General features: G+C 40.6%; 4 protein-coding genes and 1 long non-coding RNA gene across 19 annotated transcripts; 2 read left to right on the top strand and 3 right to left on the bottom strand.

The window, feature by feature from the left end:
• Positions 1-534: 534 nt before the first annotated feature.
• LOC143372616 (uncharacterized) lies at positions 535-1981 on the bottom strand. The gene is made up of 3 exons (XR_013086320.1): positions 1324-1981; positions 1153-1249; positions 535-1027 (listed from the first exon to the last, which is right to left on the bottom strand). It is a non-coding gene; the product is annotated as an uncharacterized LOC143372616 (long non-coding RNA).
• Positions 1982-2131: 150 nt separating this feature from the next.
• Positions 2132-9057, top strand: Dre4 (SPT16 homolog, facilitates chromatin remodeling subunit dre4). Of its 4 annotated transcripts, none has more exons than XM_076818698.1 (21): positions 2132-2267; positions 2569-2703; positions 2797-2901; positions 3235-3399; positions 3919-4071; positions 4145-4291; positions 4386-4652; positions 4730-5065; positions 5145-5514; positions 5594-5792; positions 5896-6277; positions 6371-6553; positions 6627-6758; positions 6825-6994; positions 7074-7257; positions 7332-7410; positions 7496-7655; positions 7718-7810; positions 7908-7973; positions 8039-8152; positions 8246-9057. In XM_076818698.1, the coding sequence occupies exons 2-21, from the start codon at positions 2635-2637 to the stop codon at positions 8250-8252; spliced, it is 3381 nt and encodes a 1126-aa protein (XP_076674813.1). In that variant the 5' UTR covers positions 2132-2267; positions 2569-2634; the 3' UTR covers positions 8253-9057. The 4 variants fall into 4 exon arrangements, with proteins under 4 accessions (XP_076674813.1, XP_076674821.1, XP_076674829.1 ...); XM_076818706.1 differs by lacking the exon at positions 2132-2267 and adding an exon at positions 2349-2434; XM_076818714.1 differs by lacking the exon at positions 2132-2267 and having other exon boundaries at positions 2360-2703; positions 7499-7655.
• A 1073-nt stretch (positions 9058-10130) lies between these two features.
• Positions 10131-15018, bottom strand: LOC143372605 (uncharacterized). 3 transcript variants are annotated; one of them, XM_076818965.1, is made up of 2 exons: positions 14887-15018; positions 10131-10582 (listed from the first exon to the last, which is right to left on the bottom strand). In XM_076818965.1, exons 1-2 carry the CDS (start codon positions 14890-14892, stop codon positions 10292-10294), a joined length of 297 nt encoding a protein of 98 aa, XP_076675080.1. In that variant the 5' UTR covers positions 14893-15018; the 3' UTR covers positions 10131-10291. The 3 variants fall into 3 exon arrangements, with proteins under 3 accessions (XP_076675080.1, XP_076675098.1, XP_076675089.1); XM_076818983.1 differs by lacking the exon at positions 14887-15018 and adding an exon at positions 12518-12536; XM_076818974.1 differs by lacking the exon at positions 14887-15018 and adding an exon at positions 11291-12108.
• On the bottom strand, positions 10465-20309 carry Argl (Argininosuccinate lyase). Of its 9 annotated transcripts, none has more exons than XR_013086313.1 (12): positions 20048-20296; positions 19807-19917; positions 19582-19668; positions 19379-19462; positions 18000-18131; positions 17843-17943; positions 16632-16825; positions 15685-15884; positions 15363-15587; positions 15183-15289; positions 14887-15095; positions 10465-10582 (listed from the first exon to the last, which is right to left on the bottom strand). XR_013086313.1 is itself a non-coding variant. In XM_076818904.1 (11 exons), exons 1-11 carry the CDS (start codon positions 20051-20053, stop codon positions 14988-14990), a joined length of 1350 nt encoding a protein of 449 aa, XP_076675019.1. In that variant the 5' UTR covers positions 20054-20309; the 3' UTR covers positions 14553-14987. The 9 variants fall into 9 exon arrangements, 5 of the variants coding, with proteins under 5 accessions (XP_076675019.1, XP_076674994.1, XP_076675027.1 ...); XR_013086314.1 differs by lacking the exon at positions 10465-10582 and adding an exon at positions 12613-13009; XR_013086308.1 differs by lacking the exon at positions 10465-10582 and adding an exon at positions 12613-13009 and having other exon boundaries at positions 14682-15095; positions 20048-20295.
• Positions 20310-21573: 1264 nt separating this feature from the next.
• On the top strand, positions 21574-23232 carry LOC143372596 (ninjurin-A). 2 transcript variants are annotated; one of them, XM_076818951.1, is made up of 3 exons: positions 21574-22052; positions 22287-22640; positions 22774-23232. In XM_076818951.1, exons 2-3 carry the CDS (start codon positions 22359-22361, stop codon positions 22975-22977), a joined length of 486 nt encoding a protein of 161 aa, XP_076675066.1. In that variant the 5' UTR covers positions 21574-22052; positions 22287-22358; the 3' UTR covers positions 22978-23232. The 2 variants fall into 2 exon arrangements, with proteins under 2 accessions (XP_076675066.1, XP_076675057.1); XM_076818942.1 differs by having other exon boundaries at positions 21574-22129.
• Positions 23233-24113: the final 881 nt, after the last annotated feature.

The following is a 24113-nucleotide window of genomic DNA, read 5'->3' as shown; positions in this document are numbered from 1 at the left end:
ACTTTGCAGGAGATGTACATGTACACTAGGGGTGTTCGATTTACCTCAAAGAATCGATTCTTGAATCGATTCAAAATCGAATTATAAGAATCGATCCTTTTAAAAAATCTGAACCAAAGAATCGATTCTGCAAGAATCGAGATGAAAAGAATCGCTATAAAACTTTTTTCCAAAATTAATACATACACATACATAGAAGTCGGAGTTGAATAATTTTGAAAGAATCGATATAAAAAATACTTTTACAAGGAACAATTTGGGATAGTTGTTGAAGGGCATTGTATTGAATAGATGAAATATTTTGCTATTATATATATATATATATATATAAATTAAATTTAAAAGAAATAAATTCTATAGTAACAACTATGTTTACATTAATTAAAGTTAATATTATTAAATATATCACAGAGAGAAGAACACTGGACGAGAATATTTTTGAATACATATCTATAGAGGTATATAATCAATATTCAATAAAATTAAAATTGAAATGAATATATACATTGTTGCAGAAAAAAAGAAGTAACAATATTGAAAGGTATAATAATATATGATATTTATTTATGCGATACATAGAGTTACAAAAGAAATAAGAAACCCAATAGTTTGTAGGAAGCTCTGTACTTTTTCCAAAACTTAAATGTTGAGCAGAAAACTTGCTTATTTCCATTTTTTCCTTATTAACCTCATGCAACGTAGAAGGAATTAGTTCCTCCACCGAATGTGATGTTTCAGAGATTTCACATTCATTTGAAAACTCAGAAGACATAATGTCATTATTATTTCTACATTCCATCTGCTGATAGTATGGTACCTTTTCTGGTGGAAAAATTGATGGAATTACTTCTTTTTTTAATTTTGGTTTTCCTCTTTTCACGTACACGATTGTTCCATCGTCTTGTAAAAAGGCATCTTCTCTAATAACATCTTCTGGTTTAAAGTACAGTTCGCAAATCGTGCTTTTCTTGCTTAATTTTATATTTTTATTACATAAAATATTGGACCATGAGATGAACATGTCATTCTGTAAAAAAAATTTATACATTTCTACTTTTAAATATAATACATGTAATATTACATATATATATTGTACAATATATATAACTTTTGAAAAAAAAATTAATTATTTCTTACAATATAAATACTTACTGTGTAAGCAGTAAAAAAGCTTTTTTTGCATGATCCATTTTTCTCTCTTCTAGAGCTGCATCCCTTGATGCAACAGGCCATTTTACTTAGGATGCTACTATAGAAATTAAAAGTATTAAAAATTAAAATGCATCCCAATTATCTTATAAGGAAAATTGAAAATATTCATACCGTTAAAAATTATTCATATTAATATTTGAATATACTTAGAAATATACCCTTTATTTATTAATAGTAACATAAAGATATTGCTCATCACTAAATATTAATATTAATCCACTGGACATATAAATATTTTTAGGTTATAAAAACTAAACTTTATTTAGAATTTATGCTAAAGAAAATTCTACAATTTTCTTCTAAACCTTATAATATCATGTGATTTGAAATAATATTGTAACCAAACTATAGTCACTTTAAATTTTATTATAAAAACTACAACCGAAACATTAAACACTTCTCGTACAATTCGTATCAGAACTGAACAGATCGCACTGCACGTAACATGTATTTTGAGAAGAATATTCAAGATGGCAACGACAAAGTCCAAGTTATTCCATTTGGCGAACATCCCGCTGTACGGAACATTTTTCGTGGCCAACTTTTTTCTGTCTGGGATGTAGAGATAAGTCTCCTTTCTCTTACTTCATGCCTTACTCTTACTTCATGAATTCAACCATAGAGCCAGGGGAAACAAGACACCGCGGTAGGCCGTTTTAGAACGCTTCCATTATAGTTTGTATTTATGTGCGTCGGTTATTATAAATTCTAAGGCCGTTAAATTGAAAATTCAGCCAAGTGTAGTCGATCCTTATCCGCTACTCGATCGTAACCGTAATAATCCATGTCTCGCAACGGTAGAAGTCAGATACAGTTTTTAGGTTAGGTCGCGGCGAATGTGTAAAAGATCCGAGAAACTTGAATCCTTTAATCAGATTAAGATAGGTTAGTCAGTGGGATATATCTAGAGCACTAGTGCTCTAATATATCTCTTCGGTTTTCGTTGCTGCGCGTCGTCGAGGAAGGTGTCCACGAAGTTCATTAATCAGAAGTTCCGGTGAAATTGATTCAAGCGCCTGTAGCTTTCGCCCGTGTAAACGCGCCCTGAATGCGAGGTTAGTTTGATACTCGATCGCTTGGGGTGCTGGGCATTTTCTTTGATCCACGCGTAACTATATACCTCCGCATCAAACAGTTCCCGCCGCGTGCTCCGTAGTCTGTGGAATACGTTACGGTTTATTATAAATCCCGCCATCTCCGCATCGAGCGACGAATTTTGATAGTACGTATTTTACAAGGAACATCAAGGAAAATGTGATAGCACCCAAGGCTCCCGCGTCGTCTGAATCTTTTGTTCGTTATCGTTTACGCCGAACGAGTTTATTATAATTTTATGTGGGGTTGATTTCGATACAGCGTACTAGAGTCGGCTGTGCAACAGCGTGTTGTGCTATACTTAAACCGTGTCGAAAACAAGAAGCTATGGCAAACGTATCGGTTGACAAAGATACATTCTTTCGGCGTATGAAGCGTCTTTATGCCTCGTGGAAGGTAAAAAATTTACAACAATGTACCTCACAGTTTGAACGTAGATTCTGTCGCTTCGGCGACCGGGCTAACTCGGAAATCTGTTTTGCTCAACAGGATGGAGAAGTTGGTACAGATGACAGTTTCAGTAAAATGGATTGCCTGGTCTCCGCCGTGGGCACTGACGAAGATATCGTTTATAGCAAATCCACGGCATTGCAAGTGCGTAATATTTGCGCACGCCGGTGCATTTCAATCCTTCGCCCTATCCCCCCATTTCAGTCCAGTATCTAACAACAATTGCTTAACCTAATTCTCGTAGCCGTGAAAAAGTTGAATTTCATGGAGTTCAGTAGATTCTGCGATCACGTTTCGTATTTCGCCAACGCAGTGGGTGAAAGAAGCCGAACGGAATTATGAGAACTTGACTCTGAAATTGAGCTTTAATTATGTAACTAACACGAAACGTTCGCGACTTTCCTTTTTGTGTTTGTCGAGTATTTAATTGCTATTTTCTTGGTTTAAAGTAACAGTAATATCGATGGTCCGTTTCAGACATGGTTGCTTAGTTATGAACTTACCGATACTATAATGATCCTGGCAGAAGACTCGATTAATTTTTTGGCTAGCAAGAAGAAGATCGAATTTTTGAGAAAGCTCGAAAATCAGAAAACCGACGAGACTGGAGTACCTCCTGTAAAACTGCTCGTGAGAGATAGAGTATGTATTCTATACAGTTTGCATTCGAATTCTGTCTTTTCACTCTATTCTCTTAAGGGGATAGGTTACCCTCAACAGCCCAAAATCAGACCCTTCTTCAAACGCACATTCTGAAGTAATAAATGAAAATGAAAATGTGCTCCCAATACATGGAGGGGACTAGTTTCCTGCAGCTCCCTGTAAATTTTCATTCAAATCGTTCGAGTGGTTTTCGAGATTTTATGTTCACCGTTTTGGAAAACGTAGTTTCTGGGAAATCGCATTTAAAGTTGGACATCGTTATCCGATCTCATATGCAGGCTCATACATTTTTTACTGTAATTCCTTCATTTTTTAGAATTTCGGGGCCCGGTTGCGCTTAAAATACGTAGAAAAGATGTAGCTAGCGGAATATACAAACATCCTAAAAACGAATTTTATAGGGTAAAATTAACCTGGGAATAGGGGAATTTTATAGGTCGAAAAATTATAGGGTAACCTACCCCCTTAAACCTTGCATAATGATTTGTTTCTTTTAAGAACGACGAAGATAAAGCCAACTTCGCCAAACTCGTGGAAATTATAAAGCAAAGTGAAAAGGGTAAGACGTTGGGAGTCTTTTCGAAAGAAAATTATCCAGGTGCCTTTATGGATGCATGGAGAACTGTGCTGAAGTCGGAATCTTTTGATACGGTGCGATATTCACTTGCAGTGTGATCTATTACAAAATGAAATATTCGTCTCATGCTACGTTCTAATATTTCAGGTTGACGTGAGCGCAGCAGTTGCCTATGTTATGTGCCCAAAGGAGGATGCTGAAATTCTTACCGTAAAGAAGGCGTGTTTAGTGTCCGTAGATGTTTTTACAAAGTATCTTAAGGATCAGATAATGGAGATTATCGATTCCGATAAGGTACGTGAATTTTCTGTATCTAGAATCCACTTTAAACATTTTAACATCTACGTGCGAATGCTAATCGTAATACATTTGACGATCTTCATTTCAGAAAGTTAAGCACTCGAAGCTTGCAGAAGGCGTGGATGCAGCTATAACGAATAAAAAGTACGTAACTGGCGTCGATGTCACCCAAGTAGATATGTGTTATCCTGCGATAATACAAAGCGGTGGAAATTATTCTTTAAAATTCAGCGTGGTTAGCGATAAGAATACCTTGCATTTCGGTGTCATTGTTTGCTCGCTTGGAGCACGTTACAAATCTTACTGTTCCAACATAGTTAGAACGTTACTGGTGAATCCCACGAAGACGATCGAGGTAAATCTTCTATGAAAATCCTTGCTCGTCATAGTGTACACTCTCGTACATGACTAACATGTAACTCCTCATTTTAGGAAAATTACACCTTTCTTTTGCAATTAGAAGAGGAGATTCTAAAGAAGTTAGTGGCTGGAGTGAAGATAAGCGAAGTATACGACGCAGGTGTCAAGTACGTAAAGGACGAGAAGCCGGACATGTTGGATCATTTAACCAAAAACTTTGGATTCGCTATGGGCATCGAATTCAGAGAAAGCTCGCTACTTATCGGCCCAAAGACTCATGCAGTGGTAAGGAAGGGGATGGTGTTTAATGTAAACGTTGGATTATCAAGTCTCACGAACCCAGAGGCTACGGAAAAAGAGGGGAAGACGTATGCTCTCTTCATTGGCGATACTGTTATGGTTAACGAGGTACCGAAGCCCGTTGTGTTTGAATCTTACTTACTTCTGAACTCTTGAAACACAGGAGTTATGATCATTCTCATTTCAGGCTCAGGCGGCTACAAACTTAACACCTTCGAAGAAGAAAGTAAAGAATGTCGGTATATTTGTAAAGGACGAAGAGGAAGAGGAAGAAGATGGGAGCGGGAAAGAGAACGAACCCAAACATGGGATCCTTGGCCGTGGGAAGAGAACAGCGGTGATCGAATCCAAGTTAAGAACAGAACATAGTTCGGAAGAAAAGAGGAAGCAGCATCAGAAAGAGCTTGCGCAGCAGTTGAATGAAGTTGCGAAAGCTCGATTGGCTCAGCAGTCTGGTGGAAAGGAGCAAGAGAAGATACGAAAGTCAACGGTATCGTACAGGAGTCTGAGTCACATGCCTCGAGAACTGGAAGTGAAAGAACTGAAGTTATATGTCGGTAAGTACATGCTACGGCTTCATAAGCGAAACTGAAATACGAACATTTGTTCTACGTGTAATTTGCTATTAATTTACAGACAAGAAATACGAAACTGTAATCCTGCCCATTTTTGGTATTCCTGTACCCTTCCACATATCCACCATCAAGAATATATCTCAGTCTGTCGAAGGAGACTACACGTACCTCAGAATAAACTTTTTCCATCCCGGTGCCACGATGGGGCGTAACGAAGGAGGCTCCTACCCACAGCCAGATGCCACATTCGTTAAAGAAGTGTTAGTATCTTAATTTCAGCTGTTCGTAACATTAATCTGGTTTCTATGAATCGTTCAAATCGAATTACGCGAACGTGTTCAAAGTTATTGTCCATTTCTTTAGAACATATCGAAGTACAAACACCAAAGAGCCCGGCGAGATCTCAGCACCATCGTCCAATTTGAACACAGCCTTCAGACTGATAAAAGAAGTCCAGAAGAAATTCAAAAACAGGGAAGCGGAGGAGAGAGAAAAGGAGGATCTCGTTAAGCAGGACACTTTGATATTGTCGCAGAATAAGGGTAACCCGAAGCTGAAGGACTTGTACATTCGACCGAACATAGTCTCGAAACGAATGACGGGAGGCTTGGAGGCGCACATGAACGGGTTTCGCTACACCTCGGTCAGAGGAGACAAAGTTGATATTCTTTACAATAATATTAAGAACGCCTTTTTCCAGCCATGCGATGGCGAAATGATAATATTGCTTCATTTCCATTTAAAGGTAACTATCCATCTTTCTTCGTTAAACTTACATTCGAGTTTAACTCGCTGTTATAAATGATTGGTTGCTAAGTAAGCGCGATCTCTTTTTCAGCACGCAATAATGTTCGGTAAAAAGAAACACGTGGATGTACAGTTTTATACAGAGGTCGGTGAAATCACGACAGATTTGGGGAAGCACCAACATATGCACGATCGCGACGATCTTGCTGCTGAACAGTCGGAACGAGAACTTAGGCATAAATTGAAAACTGCTTTCAAAAGTTTCTGCGAGAAGGTAATGGTCGAGGCTCGAACATTTAACTTTTTAAACTGGATTAGCTGATTATTACACAATCAACTTCTGTTAGGTTGAAACTATGACGAAGCAAGAAATTGAATTTGATACGCCGTTTAGAGAGCTAGGGTTCCCTGGCGCTCCGTACAGGAGCACTGTCCTCTTGCAACCCACCAGCGGATGCTTGGTCAACCTTACCGAATGGGTAGGTTTTGCTATTCAATTATTCGAATTATAGATAAGATATCTACGTTTATACGTTACATTTTAGCCTCCATTTGTTATCACGCTGGAGGACGTCGAGCTTGTTCATTTCGAGAGAGTACAATTTCATCTGAAGAATTTCGACATGATTTTCGTCTTCAAAGATTACCACAGAAAAGTCGCGATGCTGAACGCCATTCCTATGAACATGCTGGATCATGTGAAGGAGTGGTTGAAGTAAGTTAAATTACACCTTTCCCTGTTCTCGATTAATACTTATAGAACGCCACATAAACGTGCAATGTTTCTTTTCCAGTTCCTGCGATATCAGGTACACAGAAGGTGTGCAGTCGTTGAACTGGGCGAAGATCATGAAAACAATTACCGACGATCCAGAAGGTTTCTTCGACAACGGTGGCTGGAGCTTCTTGGACGTGGAGAGTGACGCGGAGAACGAGGACGTGGAGGATGAAGAAGAGGAAGAGGACGACGCTTATGAGGTTTGATATATTTTAAAGGGAATATAACAAGATTTATTTGAATTGAAAGCTTGACACGCATCTTATCTGTTTAGCCGTCTGACTTCGATGCCGAGGAAGAATCGGACGACGATTCTGAATACTCCGAAGCGTCTGAGGATAACGATAGCGAAGGTAACATTCGTAAACTTCATTTCGATAACGGGAAATGTTTTTAGTGGCTATGTAGTAGCTCTTCATTCGTCCCGTTTATGTCTAGAAGAAGGATTAGGCACTTCCGAAGAATCTGGCAAAGATTGGTCCGATTTGGAGCGGGAAGCAGCCGAGGAAGATAAGGAGAGAGGGGAAAATTTCCACGACGATTACAATTCCAGCAAAACGAAGAAATCCGGTCAAAAGCATTCACCGTCAAAGGACAGGTAAGCCTTTTAATTTTTACTCTCCCTAAGGTCGGCATTAAATGGCACGCGTTGTTCCGCAGGCGCAACTCAAAGCACAAGCGTTCTTCCAGTAGTAAAGACAGAAGATCTTCGTCCAGTAAAGACAAGAAGTCGTCGTCGTCGGATAAGCACAGGTAAGTAGTCAGCCTTTCACCTAATTTGGATACTTCAGAACAGACGACGATAATTTTTCTATAAAATTGGGTCGAATGTATGATTAAATAATTAAAGATCGGATCGATCACGGAGTGGGGGATCACACAAGAAAGTGTCTCCTTCCAAATCGTCCAAACACAGGTGACTAACGTTAACCTTTGCCCTTTTAAATATATCATCTCTCATTTACGCCTCCTTCTGTTTAGTCCGAGGAAGAGCGACAAGCATGATAAACACAAATCATCCCATTCGTCTAGCGGTAAGAAACGATCCCGCGATGACAGCTCCGAAAGAAACGGCAGGGGATCGAAGAAATCCAAGTGAGTACACAGCTGCGCATTAAAATCGTTATTCCTTGCTGCCTCGCAATGGAATTCACAATCGATTCTAATATGTCCTTTGTGGTGCCGCAGAAAATGAAAAGGATGATGATCCACGCATTGGAGGCAAAGCACACACAAACACGAACTTTCTTACTCGTGGTACGTCGATTAAGTTACATAAACGGTACATTTTCTTGCATTGACTCGTTCATAAGCTGTCATTAAACGGTTCTTTGATATTACACGGATCCAGTTCGATAGCGTTACCGCTGGGACTAAAGCACACTCGACAGTACAGCGACGTGGTATGTGTGGAACTTGTGCGCGCGAGTAATTTATCGTAAACTTGTATGAACACGGTTTTCCTTCTTCTCTTTTTTTTTTTTTTTTTTTTTTAAATCATTTGTAACTTGTATATAAAGCTCTCGTTTAATTAAGAAATGAGGGGTCGATCCTGACCGTATAATATAGTTACTAACACGGAACATTTCATTCCATTATTCGTTTTCTAGTGGTATCCGAAGGATATGTGTAATAACATAAGGTCGTAAATGGAACCGTTTATTATACACCAGACAGCGTCTAAAGCAAAAAAGGCAAAACTGTTGCCGGGTCTGTTACCGGTGCCGTTCCTCGCCGAACGAGCGTGAAAATTGATTCGTGGCCACATTAAGCAGAATAAGCAAGCCCATAGATATAATAATCCAAGCCAATAGATATACATAATGATCTCAATGCAAGACAATGCACTAGCGATAACTCGCGCATAAGATACAATTCAGGTCATAGATATTAATTTACTAAGCGGAGAAAGCTGATAACGGATCAAAACCATTGATAATTCTGTTCGCATAGTTCTGAAATTTGTACCTTGGTAAACAAAATAAATACTTTTTAAGTTATTTATTGTTAATGTACGAACATTATCACTCATCGCGGGACGGATTTCAACGGAGCCATTCGGCGCGCCTGTTTATCCGTAAATGATAGAATCATTGTCATTGCGCTTCAATCAGTCTGCTCTCGTGTTTGCTCAAGATAGAAAATCCCGGACGTTCAAGCCCGAGAGATGAAATAGTTCATTCGCTCCCGAGGCCTTGCGCAATTACTTCCCCCGTTGAATTTGAGACAAGAGGAAGGAAATGTCGATAGGTTTCGACGACGGTGAAAGTGAAACGAAAGTGTAACTTTACGAAACATTTCATACCCTTGGCTTACTTTTCCTTTTTCGTTTTCGTCGATGTGCCTGGTAATTAATGGGCAGCAGATAGATAAAGCCTGTAAAGTGATTTGATGTTACGTTCGAATTCCTCGGCGATGCCATATAATAAATGCCAAAGAAGAACCGTCTCAATAACAACGTAAATGTAGAAGTGAAAGTGTACCTCTGGTTAGTGGCTCTGCAGCTTTCTCCACGACATCACTAGCTACATACATAACTCTCGGCAGGTGACTTAGTTGAACGTTTCACAATTCACGAATGACACGGCATAGTATTTCTTCTCTTTCTTTGTTTTACGAGCGAGTGTTACTCGGAATCTGTGCTGTAATACTCTTTCCTCCTCGCGGGATAACACTAGCAGACGATCGCGATGAACTATCTTAATTATACGAGTTTCATAAAAATGGAATGAACTCAATTATTTTACTGCAAATACTATTGTAATTGAAAGCTTCACGGTCTTTTTTTTTATCTCGCTGGCGTTGGAGAGACAGTGTCGTGAAGAAAGTTTCCGAAGTATCGTAAACAAACTTTCCATCCTTTTGTATAATTTATACCGGCCATGTGTTATGGTTGACATTACTCGTCATACGTTGTCACGAACGATAAATATAAATTTTATATGTACGCAGAAAATTATTGTGAGGTTTTGTCGACAATAAACGTGCCGAAAAGCGATTAATAAATTTATATTATTAATTCGTGCGTACGCCAGCAGCCTCGTGATTCTGTCGCTCAATGATATTTACGTTTTCATTCGTTTATTTATGAAAGGTGCAAAAGTATAAGTACATCGTTATAAAAAAAAAGGAGGAGTTATCACAATTCATAAATAGGTGTTACAAGACTTAGGGCTAAAGTGTCTTTTTACAAAAAGGAATGCGACGACGGCGACGACGATGCAGATGTCCAGCCTAATTCCGTCCGATTTGATCGATCTGAGTTTGAAGGTTGTTCACGACTTCCGGTGGCACGTGCTCGCCGAGTATCTCGAAGAGGTTGATCTTCTGATCGCCAGGGATCGACTCGTACGCAGCCAATTCTATGCCCTCCTGGACTTTCTGTATCGTCGCATCCTTTGGAATGAGGTACGTGTTCTGCGCCTGCTTTATCGCCTCCTTACTGAAAATCTGCCCGTCTTTCTGCGGGAACGCCAGTGCTACTCCTACCACGAACATCGTGAATAATATTACACGGGCATCCATCTAGAAGCATGCAAAGATAGATCCGCCACGTTAGATTTTCAAAATCGAATATCAAATTAAATATTTTGTAACTTCTAAAACCACCTTCGTGCTATTTCCTTAGCAATATTTTAATATTATTAAACGCAACTTGCAGTATATATAATATATGTAATAATTATTAATAATTACCATATAGTATAATTCTAATTAATAATAATTATTATTATAATTATTAATTATTTTATTTATTACTATAATTATTATAATATAATAATTTTTACAATATAATAATTATATAAATTTTAATAATTATTATAATATAATAATTATATAAATTTTATATCTGTCGTTTCAACCTGAAGAATAGACTAGAGAATTACAACAAATCGGTTTAAACAATACTTGCAGCTAATAAAAAAAATATATAACGAGGTATTGAATTGCGAGTCGAAGACACGAAGTTCCGTTATTCCCCACGAAATGCTTCGCAGCGTTCGAGTTCGGACGAGACTGCGCGCGCAGGTCGAGAACGTTACGTTCCCGCGTTTCTCCTTATTCAGAAACAGGTTTGAATCTGGAGCGATATTTATCAAGTCTCTTCTCATGGCGTGAGAGGGATCCTGGATCCGGTTTCCTGCAGCTATACTTCTGATGCAAGACGCAACGTCCAAGTGTAACGAAACGAGGCGTTCGACCAGCGAAAAGTTCGGATTTCGAAGGACTTACGATATCTAGGTTAAGTACCGCCGATTGCTCTCGTTAAAGGCAATACCGGTTTTTCTGTATCGATGCATACCATAACCTCGCTTTACGTGTCGCGAAAAACTTTTAACCACGAAAATGGAGGAGTTGCAACAAGAAAACATTGGGTAGAACATGAAACGTATATTTTGTAAATATTGTAACGTTCTACCGGAAACCATAGTTTCTGTTATTTAAATCGAAACGCGAATAGGAAAAGATTTATTATTAGAAAGATAATGAATCTACAGTGTGGTAGTAATTCATAGATGATCTTGGTTAATAAAGTAACAATTAGCGAAGTGCAAAAAGTTAATGAAAGTATAATAAAACCAAGAATATTTTGCAACCGCAGTTGAAAAATGCCAGCCACAGTTCTTCCTCGCGGTTTGCTTTCCCGTAATTGTGAAACGCTGTAACAGGATCGAGATGAGCGATCCGCGGTTAATCGCAGTACTTGCGCAATGCTCAAATAGCCCTCTAATAGTTTGAAGAGTGGAATGGAATTACATAAACTGGCGATGCTTCTGCCAAGATATTTTGCCATTAGTTTTCTCGTTTAAGAAACTCCCTTTCGCGCATGCCCGTACTTTTTCCAACCTTTAAGAAGCCGCCTGTAGTTTCGATCCTTTAAAAGATAAATGCGCACTTTCACTGCTGGCCCCCGCGAGCGATAAACCGATGAGTTCGTGGATCGTTAATTTCTGCGTTTGAAACGAGAAGAGCGTAGATACGAAACATCATTAAGCAACACAGCACAGCACAACACTTTTCGGAGGCGTGCACCGAAGACCCGCCTTAAGCCGCGTTCCCACATGCGCAATGCACGGTTGCAAAATACACTTAAGGTACAGAAAAAGTATTATTTCTTCGAAGCCAGCACACGTTTAAGAAGCTTCTAATTTCTGCGCTGCACATCGCACAAGTGGGAACGTGACTTTAAGTATATTTTGCATTGCACGGTTCACAAGTGGGGAAGTGGCTTAAGCCTTAAATGGCTTAACTTCGAGATCCACCTGTAATCGTGTACGTGCATGTGTCCCCTGACTAATGTAATAAAATTAGAGAGTAAGTAACTAACAAAATGCATACATGCATTTAGTTAATAAAATTAATATTTATCTACTAATAATGATCGTAGGTGATGGAACGTTGAAGCCGTGAAGCGTTAAATACTGGCTTACGATTAAAGAGAATGGAGTCGTTACGTACATGGGTTTGTTGCGAGTAAAAACAAAAAACGTCGCAGGATTAATGGGCAAAAGGAAAAGGCGATCGTGGAAGCGATCTTGTGAATGGTACTCACGTCGAGAGCTGTGCCGTTTCACAATCGGTCGCCACGCAGCGAGACTAAGCGCGGCGCCGGCAGAAGCGGCTTTTATACTCGAGATGGCCGGTGGTACACCACTCCTGTCCGTCCAGCGAGGATCCACCTTCCAATTTGTTCAAAGTTACAGGAAGAAGCGCTCGATGGACACTTCACTTTCGTTCGCCACGCGAGCCGCTCTTCCCTCGCTCGTTCCCATTCACGAGGAAACATATCGAACTCGTACGCACCAATCGCGATGCGAGTTCGCACGTTTGTAGAGCAGCCAAAAATAGTCCACACGTGTGTCTTCTTAACGGCAACCGTCCACGCTGAACCGGTGAAAACGGCCCTCAGAGTTGGGGCGCGAAAACAGTTTTTCTTGAATATCTCGAAAACTATTCGGTGTAGGAACAAAGTTTAAAATTGTGTATTTTTCAACGACGAATTTAGCTACGTAAACAGCGGTACAAATATCCACCACACAGCGCATGGAATTTACGATATCCCTCTTTTGTTATGGCTCTTCTTTTAAAGAGCTAGTTACTACTTAGGTACATTGAGATGAGGAGCAAAGTTGGAGAATTAAATTTCTCGATAATTCAGCCGACTGAATGGAATGACTGAGTTATAAGGAATTCCAAATACTTTGGAGCATGCGGTAATTTAGTTTATTAGGTTTGTCCATTTTCTAAACACTAGTCACACTAGTTAGGATACTTTGGATTCAATGGAAGCTTTGAACGACTCTTTTAAGCATTTCTCTCGACGCTTTTGCAAATACCAACGCACGACCCGCCATGAATATTAGTGCCCCATTGACCAATATATAGCGATGGACGTTGGATTTGATGTTGCAGCGTGATCGTTTCACTTTTACTAGTCTCGCTTCGAATACTCGAGCGTCGCGCTTGTTAAAGCAGACTTTGATGTGTAATTAACATTTTGCCACTGTGCTTCGTTAATCTATTTCTGCTCTTTTACTGAACACCCAGTATGCGAACCTATTGAAATTTCATCTGCTGTCTATTAAATGAATGAAATATTTATTTATTTATTTATTTGTAGCGCTTACTGATAAAATAATGAATTCAATAAACCACGGAGCAAGCACTAAATTGTACATTAAGTATTTTTAAATAACACTTGGTTGATAATAATTCCAATAACTTGTAGCAAATTGTTGGATAGCCCCTTGACAACGGCCACCTTTTCTATGTTGTATATATGGTTGCCTGCTACAGGCGTGCCATGCGGGAATGAACACTTTCTACTTTACCGACTTCATACTTATTTATTTATATTCTCCGGCGGATTATGCATTTCTGGTTTTTCTGGCCTCTTCGTCGAGTTTTGGCGAAACTTCCGAAAACCGGTCAAACCCGATTGGGCTGAAATTTTGCAAATAGCTTCATTTTGCATAAAAATAACGTTTGCGAGAAGGATTTTTGGCGACTCGAATTTTTTTTTTACCATTTCAATGCCGTTCCCTACCTTACCGACAGAGTCGAGAATAGGATACAACAGTTATTCAGTGCATTCTCCTTATTATTCTCCTGTATATACATATTTAATATCGTTCAATAATGTTGAGAATGCATTGAAGCTTGGCCCCGTGTAAACTCACATCGGTTCGCTACCATGCTTTACGCGCCCGCGAGCGGGCGCGCGCCCCCCGCCCCAAACTAGCCCAAAACCAATACTAATACCCAGTATCAAGCTGATATCTCTTTCTAAGTTGATCTCTGTTTTATAGATTTTAGGAGATTAATAAGGAGAATGCACTGAATAACTGTTGAATCCGATTCTCCGCTCTGTCGGTAAGATAGAGAATGACATTGAAATGGTAAAAAAAAAATTTTCGAGTCGCCAAAAATCCTTCTCGCAAACGTTATTTTTATGCAAAATGAAGCTATTTGCAAAATTTCAGCCCAATCGGGTTTGACCGGTTTTCGGAAGTATAGCCCGAGTTTTTGAGTATAATTCTCATTTCGCTACTTTCCCGACTTCACACTCTTCACTAACTTTATCGACTTCTCCAATTGATTAGAATATAGTTCCCATAGTCACCGCTGTTTGACGTAGAGTGCGCGATAGGACCATTAAATCGCAGGCGAGGTATAAAATAAATAGACGATGATGTTTAGAATTTTAATTAATCCCTCTTGCTAGTAGGAAGATCTACAAAGACGCGAGTAATTGTTATACCCTTATTCATAACTTTGTCCCTGTAACTTTAGTAGGGTAATTATTACATATCTAGTACAGTGATTACCCTCATACTCGATTCTCATCACCAATAAAAAGACTTCCTTTAGCCATAACCCCAATACTCGTTACTCAAAGTCACGTTGCTCTAGCCAAGCTCGGAGACTGTTAATTTGTTCCTTTACAGCTGGTGTGCTCGTCCCACCGACAACTTTGTACTGTTCCACGCTGCTGGCGAAGTTCCAGATCTGCTCCACGTCTTCTTGAAACGCTTGACTGGAAAGTGAGGTCGAAAACCATTGTTAAATAAATATCGATTACAATAAACCTAATCCGCAGGGACTACAAGGGCACTGTATCTACCTTACAGTTCGCAACTGTTCGAGATTCAATTCGCAAAGGGATACTCCAACGGATTCTGACAAAGCGACAACCTTCCCTGCTAAATAATGAGCCTCTCTGAATGGAATCTATAATAAAGGCGAGTTTTCAATGCTCCTGTTTTTTTTTGCAGGGAACATTCGAAATGCTTGAAATACAGACCCCCTTGCGAACGAGATAATACGCTACATCTGTCGCCAACATGTTAGACGCCAGCGCCCCCTCGCACTTCCGGCTGTTTACGACGATAGTGTCCAGCGCTTTTGTCACGATAACCAGCGTTCTATCTAACGTGTCGAACGTGGAAAACAATGCCTCTTTATCTTCCTGCAGGTCCTTGTTGTACGTGGACGGAATTCCTTTCAGCGTAGTCATGAAGCCCACGCACTGAGTTGTTAAACATTGGACTATGTAATCGATGGCCAAACAAGTTCGATCACGCGTGCCCTGTTGGGGCGACTAAGTACATATCCATTCAACAAACTTTTCCGAGTAAGGTGCCTGACTTTCCGCGAACCAGTTCCATGCAGTCCGGGTTCCGTTTCTGGGGCATGAGGCTGCTGCCGGTCGAGAACTCGTCTGTAAATCGCACGAAGCCGAACTCCTCGCTGCTGTAAATTATTAAATCCTCGGAGAGCCGGCTGAGGTGGATCGCCGTTAGGGCCGACCAAAACAGGAACTCGGCTTGAAGCAAATGCATAAAATAGTGTGTATATACGTGTGCTAAGCGAGCCAAGGAAATTTTACCTTCTTTTAACCATATTCTTATTCCGTTTATATTTGTTTTCCGATGAATTGTTCAATTGCTTTGAATTGCAGCATAGCCCCTGCGCATAGGCAACAATCATTGCGCAACTGTTTAGTCGACAGTTCAATCGCTGAGCTTTTATAATACGAGAAGGGAAGAGAAGAAGATGCAGACGATATTAGATCGGGCCCTGGTTTCTCATATTGTATGACAATTTGGGAACTTATCCCGCCAGTTACCTAATTTCGTGTACATAATCGATATTATAATACAGCAAACTTGCTCCCACAATGTTCTCTTCACACCGACGTCTGAATATTCAGTGAAATGTTTTATCAATTAAAAGTTCAAAGTCGACTTCTTCGATCGCCAGCTTGTAACGATAGTCTTGTGCGAATATTCGATAGTTTGATAATACCAAAGCGAAAAATTCGAATGCATTCCTCGCGAGTCTTTAACACTTCGACTGGCGTCGGCGTCTATTCGCGCCAAGGCACTTCCACCCTGTGCACAGCTTTGGCGTCCCAAATTGCCCCAAAATTTTGTCGACAATAGAGACCGCTCATAAAAGCCTGATTTCAAATGATATTACTTCAAATCTGCGCCACTCGGAGTGCTAAATAAACTATCAACAAATTGTCGCCAATGCGCACAGGCCTGCAAATTGTTGTTCGTTCGCTCACCGACGAAATCCCTGTCCCCCACCGCGTGCATGCTGTTCTCGGTGATATCGCAGAAGCCGAGTTCGTCGGCCAAAGAACGTCGATCGATTTGGAAAGGATTACCCGCTATTGCGCCACTGCCCAAAGGCAGCACGTTTAACCGTCTGCGAATTTCTTGCAACCTTTCGGCGTCCGCCTTCGCGTACCACGCGTAGCTGTGTGTGTTTACAAGCGTTACGTATGTACATTCATCCAGTTCTCATTAATACAACAGTAACTACTTCTCGTGTTAATGAACTTCGATCGCGAAAGTGGGCCTAGCGCATACTTGTCACCTGCTCGACTCGACGAAATAGTTAAATTGATACTCCACTGCTTTTTCACGAAAATAGTCGGGCATCTACACAGTTCGACAAAATTTGACTTTTCTCAGACTTGTAACATTCAATAGCCGGTTCTTCTAGGATTTCGTGCTCTGGAACGAATCCGTAAGCCGTTTGTCGCCATCACCCTCAGATTTTTGAAAAATTCGATTTTGAAAAAAAATGTAAATTTTCAACTTTGAATATCTTTTGTGTCGAAATGGTATTAATTATTCGGCTGGTTGTTACATCAAATTATTCTATGGACTCTCCGGAATACAACGATATAAGTTATTAGTGCATTATGAATATTGAAATATATTTAAACAACTTTCAAAGGGAAAAGAACACCCGAAATGCACCAATTTTTGCAGATATTTTTCTAGATATTTCAAAAACTAAGGGTCTAGGAGAAAATCTGACTACTCCACGCGATGCAGCAGACATTTTTCCTTCGGAAAGCATCAGCAGAAGTGCTAAGTCACGTTTTGTTTTCAATACAGAAACGAAATAGTTTGGCAAAATATGCGCCGCCGACAGTGATAACCAACGGCGGCGCCGCACATTTTGCCAAACTATTTCGCATCTGTATTGAAAACAAAACGTGACTTACCACTTCTGTTGATGCTTCCCGAAGGAAAAATGTCTGCTGCATCGCGTGGAGTAGTCAGATTTTCCCTTAGACCCTTAGTTTTGGAAATAAATTGAAAGATATCTGCAAAAATGGGTGCATTTCGGGTGTTCATTTCCCTTTGATTGTTGTTTAAATATATTTCAATAAATCGTGAACAGAGCTCGATTTAACTAAACAGTGTTGTCAATGGAAAAGTCGATAATATATCTGAAGCCCGATTGTTGCTGTTGTTTCACCTAAGCAGCCAGTGGCTCCACTTGACTGGCTGCGCCCGTTGCATGTGCGTGTACCCGGGCATGAGAACGTTCACGTCCTTCTCCGCTCGACTGACCAGCACCTGTCGATGTAACTCGATCATTTTGAATCAGGTTCCCTAATTTTTGGATCGCATACCTGTACGAGTCGCGCCAGTTTCGTCCCAAGCACGTCGATGGATTTCCGAAGCCATAATTTGGTGTCTGTTATCGTCTGGTCGTTGCGGCTCCTCCCAGTGTGCAGTTTCTTCGCCACGCTACCGATTAACTCCTAAAATGTTTGGAAAATAAAACAGCATCGTGTTTAATATCCACTCGTCTTCGATTACGTTCTGTTTATCACGACTAGCGTTTCTCCTATGTAGTTTAGGTGATATGTCAGAGATACGTCGTCAGCGATCTTGTAAATACGTGGCCGACTAGGGCGTAGCGATGAGTAATTACCCACGGCGATACGTAGCGCTACGCGATGAGTTCTTTTCGTGGCTACTTAGCAAATTTATTATAGTACACCGTAACTTGTTTGCGGCGGTTGACTGTGGTTGGTTAGCACGGCGCGATAACCAGTTCCTGTGGCTACTCGATAAGGAATGGGCAACGCTCTGGTGCATGAGAATTATTTCAACAGACAGAGTGCGCAATGGAAACAAGAGAGCGAAGGAAAAATTAGCGAATCGGAAATCGCGTCGGTATCCGATTTACAAGGGAACATTCCGAACCCGGGAATTCAAAAAATTCTCAACCTTTGTGAATATGTAGGGAATTTCCTCCTGATTACGACGCAATTTTTGTTTGCTGCCCAAATTCACTGTAATGGGGTGTAATTGACCCCTGAAAATTCGGTTATTTTCCAATTCTGTGTGACAACTCGGGAGCTGTTAAATATTTTTGTTTACCAAATGATAGATCTAATTAAAAGAAGTAACTTCTGTCTTGAAACTTTCTTTCTATCTCTTACAGTTCGCGAGTTCTAACACAAAAACAGAAAATAGCTGAATTTTTAGGGGTTAATTTCACCCCTTTCGAGTGAATTTGGGCAGCAAACAAAAATTGCGTTATAATCAGGAGGAAATTCCCTACATATTCACAAAGTTTCAGAATTTTTTTAATTTTCGGGTTCGGGATCTTCCCTTGTTAGTAAGTTACTATAGATACTTAATAGGGGTGCGCGGGTACCCGAAATTAGCGGGCCTAATTTGCGATTCGGGAGCTGATGTTCTTGCTTAAAAATTCTTACACCTGAGCACACTGCAAAATCACAACTCAACAGTTTTCGGGTATCCCAGAGATTTTGAGCAAGAAAATCGGCTCCCGTAATTTCGGGTAACCGCACACTCCTAGTACTTAGTAATAGTTACTACGGGTCAAAATAGACCCAGACGCCATCTCCTCCGTATGGCCACCCGAGCCGTCTGCCGCCCAAGGGTGAGTCATTCAACAGGGGCCCCGACGATATACCTATCTACCAAGAGACACGAAAGCGTTCTGCGACTGCGACTTAATCAAGTTTATATGCACCGAAAGTCGCCGTTCATTCGCGCCGTGGATGTCCTCGTCTTCTTCGCGTACGGCGAACTGACCCTCTTCCCACTCGACTTTCACCTGTGCACGATACACATACTTCTTTTCATGCCGAGCCTTTTCTCCCGATAAACTCGATCGTCGCGGCGTAATTGATCGAGTGCTCTCCAACTTAATCGACTTTCTTTTTTTTTAAATACCTTCTCGAGACCCCCAACTATGGCTCGTAGCTCGTCATCCGAGATCAGATTAACGCTGTGAATGGCCCCCGCGTACGCGATGCTTCCCTGCAGATAACGGTAAACATTACAGCGACGATATCCTCGCCTTTCAAATCCCGCGCTATCGGAAATGAAATCGAGTCGCGCGAGATAGTATTCGCTAATGAATACGTCCGTCGATAAAACGCTGGATTTTTCACAAACCTGTATGTCCTCCGCGTACATTCTTTTATCGATGCCGATCGACGCGTTCAGATCATGAAACTCGGGGTCGACGTCGCTGGCGAAACGGCCACCCCCTGAATTCTCGCGAGCCTGCGAGCAGAAACGTGGATCGGCAGATTACTATAAAATTTCGAGCTCCGCGAATGCGCTTCTTCGATCAGAGGCGATGAAATTCGGATGGAAGGAGTGGCGCGGAGCTTCGTAGGTGACGAGTACTCACTTGCATCACACCTCGGTGAAAAATAATTGCGACACGTCCACCTTGCAACAAATCACCGCTTCCAGACGCGAAACGCAGACTCCGAAACGCGTATGACGAAAGTTTGGCAAGTTCATGTGCAATGTTGAGAGAAACATCGGGCTATCGCTCTTAGATAACAACGATGCGCGCACGAAAATTCCACGGAGTAAACACGAAAATAAAAAGAGAGAAAGGCAGAGATCTTTCTGAATACTTGTACACCTTCTGTCGCATGAATTCTTCGTGTTGTTACTTAATAATTGTAGTTTAAGCAGAGCTCTGGTTCGCGTTCTCGTGCTACGCAGGTTCTAGGATTCAGGGCAAGTGCTCTGTGGCTCATCGCAGTCCGCCTACCAGCAGGCAACCCTCCTTACTCCGTGGTCGGGCTCTGGAGCAGTAAGTCTGTAGACAGAAGTGTTGTTAGTTGTTATTTGTATATTATGTGGCAGCTGTGGCCAAAGCTGCCATAAAACTCATTTAACCCTCACCTCATTTTCGGACATTTTGCCAGTGATACTTGGAAACAGTTAGCAAGAAAGCTTGACACCTCCACTTTCAGTTAAAGGGAGAAGCCCGTATAAACGGCTTATTTTTGTATCAATCTTTAGGAATTTTTTGGAAAGATACCAATACGTTAATCCTTTCGGAACTTTAGGGGTACTTTCTTTAACATTATAAGAAGTAAACAAATTTTTATAACAGTAAAATTATAATAAATACAAAAGAAATAGAGTAGTATCTGAAATAGGTTTTTTTTATATGCAAAATTGCGCCGGTTACAACAAATTGGAGACGTTACAACGTCTCTGTTATTTATGTGAAACACACCATTAATTTCTTTTTCAATTTAACCACAAATGGTGTAAAAAATTGCATTTTTTAAAAATGGCGCAACTTCAAACAATTAGGTGTGATTTTCGCCAAAAATTAAAGCTTTATTTACTTAAAAACAGTGGTTAAAATTAATAATTTGGTTGAACCTTGTAGTTCATATTTTGAGGAATATTATAAACTGAAAGTGTGCAAAATTTGAAGTTGATTGGTCAAATAGTTTTTCCGTTATCCCCGGCGCCAATTTTGAAAACGTGGTTTCGAGAAAAACGCGTTTGAAAGGCGTTTGAGGTATGCTCAGCGCTCGGAGGCGCGCTAACTCACCAGGCTGTAGTATCGATACGGAGTTCAATTTCGGTTTACGGAAATTTTTTTCAATTTTTCAGTTGATTTATAAAGTGCTCTCCCCTTAAGCGAGTCCGCTAAAAAGGCGTCGCCGCTAACAAACAATCCAATTATGCAAATGATTAATTACCACACAAATATTAAATCTTCATCGATCTACAACTGTTCATACACTTACAGCGTTGCTCGCAAACTTAATTATTAACTCAGCCTCACAATGACATGTCGAATCTCATGACTCATCCCTGATAATTGATAAATTATCAGACTCTATTAGTCAATCCAAGTGGCGATCATCGAATCGTTGCAATAATGCGTTGCAAATCGATTCCCTTTTATCTGCCACCGGAAAATTGAAAAATACCCAATATATTTCCCAATAACCAATCAGCATCCTTCGCTCATCCAATTCCCCTTATCGTTTCGATCGTCCCTAAATATAGATCCTCGTTGCACGACGAGTAAACGAAATCTCTATAATTAGCATCCCGATCGCGAGCACTGCTACCGATCCTAAATATCGTCCGAACCACCGCGATCGATAAGCTGATAAAGAGCCAGCTATCATAGTTACGATATTCCCATCGACGCGCACAATGCATCTAGATCCATTGTCCTTGGACGCTTCCCCTCGGTCACACGTGCTCTGCGGTTTCGTTAAACCGCATCGGAATTCTCCCTTATAATAAACACGATAAATGTTATCACACTTGTACCACTTTCGCCCGCCACTAACGACACCTCTGATACCGCAGCGGCGAGTCAGCCCAACATTTCCAATTTTCATTCGCGGCGCTTTCGAATCCAAGTAAGTATACACAGCTCGTCGCTCCGCCACGTGTGCCCGCGATACCCCTGATAACGCATCCGACCAGTTTAAATTCTGTACGTGCATCGACTTGTGTCTAGTCTTTTGTCAAGATTCGCTACAAGCACTATTAGAGACGTTTACTATCTCAGGCTTTACATCGGAACATCCATCGCGTTCGCGAAGGAGACGCTCCATTGTCTCCGATGTATTAACCTGCCTTTGTTATCGCAGATCGGGTACCGAAGGGCGCGCATCTCCGCGAGGCAGCGCGTGCCCTGACTCGGAGGAAGAATAGACGTTGAGATGGAGACCATGGATGAGAAAGGGAACTCGAAGGGATCGGAGGCGGTGGAGGAAGTGGTGGTAAAGGCTTCCGTGTTGACAGTTGACACCACGGACAAAAAGTCCCAACAGTATAAACAAGCAAACACCTTCGCAGCGAAGAAGACCGTGGCCCAGGGTATGATGGACGTCGCCCTCATTACCGCTAATGCGAACCAATTAAGATACCTGATCGAGTATCAACGATCCAGCCCCACGTTCTTCATTATTTTGAGTCTGATTATCGTCAGTCTATTGCTTCAGGTAAGCCTCCTGACGTTTGCTTCGCGACACTGTGAAGTGTAAACAATGCTTGCTGCCATCTACTTTGATCATTCGTATCCTGATCGCTATTGGCTTCCGTCACTGACAACTCTTTTCCCTTTATTTGATCTAGATCGCCGTGGGCGCCAGTCTAATCTTCAAAGGCCGATTCGATATTAAAGGGCAATCGAAGTCCAGGGCGGCACAGAAGATCAATAATTACGTTGTCGTCGGTGTTTTTCTTATAACGATCATCAACGTGTTTATAGCCGCGTTCAGCATAACTGTGCCGGTGGCGCTGCCACAAGCCGCGGCGGGACCGGATAGTAACCTGTAAATTAATCTCCCCTACTGATCATCGCCGGATCATGGTAGTAGCTCTCTGTTCTTGTACGATAACGTTAGGATTAACTGCCGATAAGATAGGCACGCGACACTGATAAGCAGATTTGTGATAGTTTTGTAAACGATGAAATTGCAACGCAATTAGCAGTAATTTTGTATATTATTCTAGTTTCTATTTATGTAAATATATTACGAGGCATAGGTCGATCGGAGATAAGAATGTTAAATACATTATTTATACAACCAAGATTTTCTACTACTTTTATCCTCGATTCCTGATAATTCTATGGCTTCTTCTTCCTCTGCGCCTATTTTCATGCGTTTGGATGGTACCATTGAAATATATTCAGCGATTTTAATTGCCGCAGATGGTGCAAACTCCAGGAATTGTGCTTTAATGCAGAAGCTAGTCTTTCTTCTTTCAGAATTTACAAAGTTAGTGTTTTATTAGAACGGTGTAGTTACTTTGGATGTAATTTTTATTACTTCTAGATCCATTTCCATTGTCTTTTACAAAATAATTAAGTTTCTCGTTTACGAGACTTCTGTTCAGATGGGGATTTAAATACAGGCGGCTTTCCTCGCTACTCCTAGAACCTTGATATGTCTTCCCTTTTTGTGTGTTTGATCGTCGCGAGTCGGGATAAGCCCGGGAGCCTTCAGGCTCCGCTTCTGTTCTTAAGCGCAAGCTCCTATATATTTAGTCTGTGTTCATAGCAAAAATATTTAGTCCGACCAATCTTGTTTACTTAATCTACCTTTCAGTACATATATAAAAGCTGATTGTTAAATAAATAATATAAACATTATTTTAACGTATATTCAACGTTTCTTGTAGAACTATGTACACATAACAAATCTAGGTTTACTCCTTCTACAGAAGTGTCGTTTCTCTTTTGTCGCAGTAACAAAAAGAAAAGAAACATTCATCCTGCATTAGTTCATACAATGTACGCTATAAATTATCCGTAACGTAAGTCTATCTTAGGTGATATAAAAAAAAATATACAGTAAAAGGAAGTTGCGTATTGAAGTAAATTAATCGTTTTCGCTATCTCTCCTTCGTAGCTCCTCGTATTTGGTAGCCACCGTACAAACCAGACGCGATTTGTAAAATGTCTACGCTTC

The sequence above is a fragment of the Andrena cerasifolii genome, chromosome 1 (genome assembly GCF_050908995.1).
Source record: "Andrena cerasifolii isolate SP2316 chromosome 1, iyAndCera1_principal, whole genome shotgun sequence".
Classification (NCBI taxonomy): Eukaryota; Metazoa; Arthropoda; class Insecta; order Hymenoptera; family Andrenidae; genus Andrena; species Andrena cerasifolii.
Note: the sequence above shows the minus strand (reverse complement) of the source record. Positions and strands in the feature narration are given on the sequence as shown.

Bases quoted from the DNA above. Each gene is read 5' to 3' on its own strand.
- Argl (XM_076818879.1), bottom strand. The intron at 19,669-19,806 runs GTTTGTGAAAAA...CGTTATCTGCAG, and splicing joins TGTACGCGGAGGACATACAG to GGAAGCATCGCGTACGCGGG. The intron at 15,885-16,631 runs GTGAGCGAACGA...ATTTGCTTCAAG, and splicing joins GGGGGACAGGGATTTCGTCG to CCGAGTTCCTGTTTTGGTCG.
- Dre4 (XM_076818698.1), top strand. From the start codon at position 2,635: ATGGCAAACGTATCGGTTGACAAAGATACATTCTTTCGGCGTATGAAG. The intron at 2,902-3,234 runs GTGCGTAATATT...GGTCCGTTTCAG, and splicing joins GCAAATCCACGGCATTGCAA to ACATGGTTGCTTAGTTATGA. The intron at 6,995-7,073 runs GTAAGTTAAATT...TTTCTTTTCCAG, and splicing joins CATGTGAAGGAGTGGTTGAA to TTCCTGCGATATCAGGTACA.
- LOC143372596 (XM_076818951.1), top strand. From the start codon at position 22,359: ATGGAGACCATGGATGAGAAAGGGAACTCGAAGGGATCGGAGGCGGTG. The intron at 22,641-22,773 runs GTAAGCCTCCTG...TATTTGATCTAG, and splicing joins TCGTCAGTCTATTGCTTCAG to ATCGCCGTGGGCGCCAGTCT.